General features: G+C 48.4%; 1 protein-coding gene across 1 annotated transcript; it reads left to right on the top strand.

Annotated features, from left to right (window-relative positions):
* The first annotated feature begins 248 nt into the window (after positions 1-248).
* On the top strand, positions 249-2301 carry LOC119348453 (NAC domain-containing protein 89-like). The gene is made up of 3 exons (XM_037616555.1): positions 249-511; positions 975-1249; positions 1333-2301. Exons 1-3 carry the CDS (start codon positions 319-321, stop codon positions 2137-2139), a joined length of 1275 nt encoding a protein of 424 aa, XP_037472452.1. The 5' UTR covers positions 249-318; the 3' UTR covers positions 2140-2301.
* The last annotated feature ends 902 nt before the right edge of the window (positions 2302-3203 follow it).

The following is a 3203-nucleotide window of genomic DNA, read 5'->3' on the forward strand; positions in this document are numbered from 1 at the left end:
GCCCATGGTGACGTATTAGAAGAGGGCAATTCCACAGGCAACCGGCGGGCGATATATTATTATAAGAGGGCCATGCTGACGGAAAATGTCGTCCCCAGTACTACTTATTTCGGCTGGCTGCCAAGCAAGCATTCCACCAAGAACCCACTAAAACACACACACTCTCTCTCTTGTTGTAAGTTTGTAATGGATTCCGCGTCACTGCTCTCATCCATTCCATTTCCGTCGCTACGTTGCGTGCTCACATCTTCACTTGTTTTCCCGCAGTCGGTGCACGAGGCGCGCGGATCCATCGCCTGAGGAGAGTGACCGGCAGCCATGGCGTACGTGACAGTACCGGCGGCCACGGCGGAGATGGACGGCGCCTTCTCTCATCTCCGGCCGGGCTTTCGCTTCCACCCCACCGATCAGGAGCTTGTCAGCTTCTACCTCCGGCGCAAGGTCCTGGGACACGGCGGCTGCTTCATCCCGGAGGTGGACCTCTACAAGCTCCAACCCCACCACCTACCAGGTATATATATATATATACGGAGGTCACCTGTTTCAAATCAGACACATTCGTGTAAACCGATCAGTACAATTAAGAAAGAGATCGCTGCGGTGTTAACTTGATTTTCATGATGTTTTTCACCATTTTGGATCACCAATTTTGTCATAACAAACAAACCTAAGGGCCAATTTTTTGTATTCGCTCCTTTTTAAAAAAAAAAAGGAGGTTAAAACCCCCTGCCTCGGCATCAACCGATGCAGCAGTTACACCTCACACAAAAAGAGAAATCGCATCAGTTGAATTTAGGCCTGTTTTGCACGGAAGATCACCGCAGTACAGTATATATGAAAATTGACTTGATTTCCTTTTACATTTTACTAGCTACTAGCAGCGATTAAGTTGAGTTTTCTTTCCAAGTCAACTAGTATATGTTGTCAATTGACTTATGTTCCATGTGTTTTCACCTGCATGCATGCGCGCACAGGCAAATCATTCTCACCGAGCACAAGCGACCCTGGGGCCAAAGTTGAGTGGTACTTGTTCGCGCCGAGGGGGCGGAAGTACCCAACCGGGCTTCGCATGGAACGGGCGACGCCCAGAGGGTTCTGGAAGTCCACCGGGAAGGACCGCCCCGTAATGCACAAGGGCATCGTCGTCGACATGAAGAAGACGCTTGTGTTCCACATCGGCAAAGCACCTAGCGGCACACGGACCGACTTGGTCATGCACGAGTACCGTCTCCACGGCCACCACATACAGGTATCTTCATTTTTCTTCTTCTTTTGTTGATATAGTAATTGAGCTCCACGCCTCACATACACTTGCATGATTGATTTGTTCAGGACACATACGCGTTGTGTCGGGTCTTCAACAAGAACATGGCGTCCCCGTCGACGAATGCGTCCGGTGATGTCGACACAGACGAGGATCTAATGCAATTCGTGCCCGGCGTCATCAACATAGGCAAGGATCGGATGGAGTATGTGTGTGGCGACGCCGACTCAGGCCAGGATCCGAAGCATTTCATGCTTGGTGGTGTCAAGATGGACAAGGTTATGATGGAGTACGGGTCCTGCAGCACCAGCCCGAACATGGATCTGAACAAGTTCATGCTTGGCGGCGGCGACTCGGTCCAGGATGTCATGCAGTCTATGCTCGACGGAATCGGGACAGGCAAGGATCCCATACAGGTCCAGGCTGAGCCCGATGGTGCCAGCATGGAGAATGATTTCATGCAGTCCGTCCTCGGAGGTGTTGGCACAGACATGGATCCCATACATGTCGTGTCCGAGTCCGATGCTGCCAACGCGAACAAGGATCTGATGCAGTTCGCGTTCGGTGCATTGGGCACATACCAGAATCCCATACAGATCGAGTCTGAGGTCGATGGTGTTGACACCGATGAGGGAGAGAAGCAGTTCCTCACCGATGGTGACGACACGGGCAATGGAGAGATGCAGATTCTCGCTGATAGGGCCAACAAGGACCAAGAAGCGATGCAGCCTATGACCGGCGGCACCAGCGTGGATGGGGACAACTCTGGACACTCCTGGTTCACCAATTACCTCGCGGAAGAGAATAACTCATGGACGCAGTCCCCCTTCGACGACTTCTTGTACACTAGCGATGATATGGGGATGATTCCTTAATATAGTTCATCTTGGGCGATGAGATGACTCCTACTCCATTATCTATACATGGGTTGATTGTTGAGTGATATGTTGTTGTATTTTCCCTTTTATGTTTAGACAACAAATTCTAGAGTCATTTGTATATGTAAACGTTGAGGTCTCTTCACTTTAAGAATTCTCTTGAGAGTACTCTCCCTGTTAATAGAAATTGAGATGTGAAGAATACAGAAAGCGTATATATCAAGGTCGTCATCTCTAGTTTAGAATGTAGAATATGCATCCGCTAAAGCATATCCTTCAATTTCTTCACCGTCACCGTCAACACCCTCCTCATCGTCCTCGGACTGCCATCTCCTCCTTAGGTGGGGCCGACCAAGCCCACCCACTCTCAAATCTCCCTCTTCCTCTTACTTGGAGCCTGTCCACTAATTGTATTTATCCTTTTTTTTTAAATTGCAACTATCATATACGGATAAAAGTGCATTTGTTTATTTGTGAAGATTGTTGGGCCTACATATGAGCTCACACCATCAACTTTCACCTTTTATGTTTATTCAATTTGAATCTGATTTGTCTAGCAATGATGTGCCGGGTCAGTTTTTCGGAGGTGCTCATATGATTAGGATGTGTCTGCATGTGTTTATAGGGTAGTGTATGTGCGAATGTATGAACGTCAGAATTTGTACTATGTTAAAAAAACATCTACTCTAGCTAGCTAGGAAGCCTTGGTTGCAAAGAAAAAAGAATGAAGAAAAGACTCTAGCTAGCTAGTTCCAAAGAAAAGGAACGGAGACGGAGACGTCGGCTACGCGTCCCACCCGTCGTCGTGCACGCGGCTCAAGCAACTTCATCTTCTTCTTCTATAAGACGAGGGAGAGATCGAGCTCCCTTGGAAGCCATGGTTGTACGCGCGCGGCATGCCATGGTGCAGTATGGTGGGCTACAACAAGGCATTGTAAAACAAGATATTTTGGGAACTGCACGACACCCCTAACCGGGGTGTGGCTATCTCATTATATAGAGGTACCCAAGGGGTACAATACAACGTTACAATACAGAGGCTACGTATATACAGTCTAACA

Source organism: Triticum dicoccoides, unplaced genomic scaffold, assembly GCF_002162155.2.
Source record: "Triticum dicoccoides isolate Atlit2015 ecotype Zavitan unplaced genomic scaffold, WEW_v2.0 scaffold92746, whole genome shotgun sequence".
Taxonomy (NCBI): Eukaryota; Viridiplantae; Streptophyta; class Magnoliopsida; order Poales; family Poaceae; genus Triticum; species Triticum dicoccoides.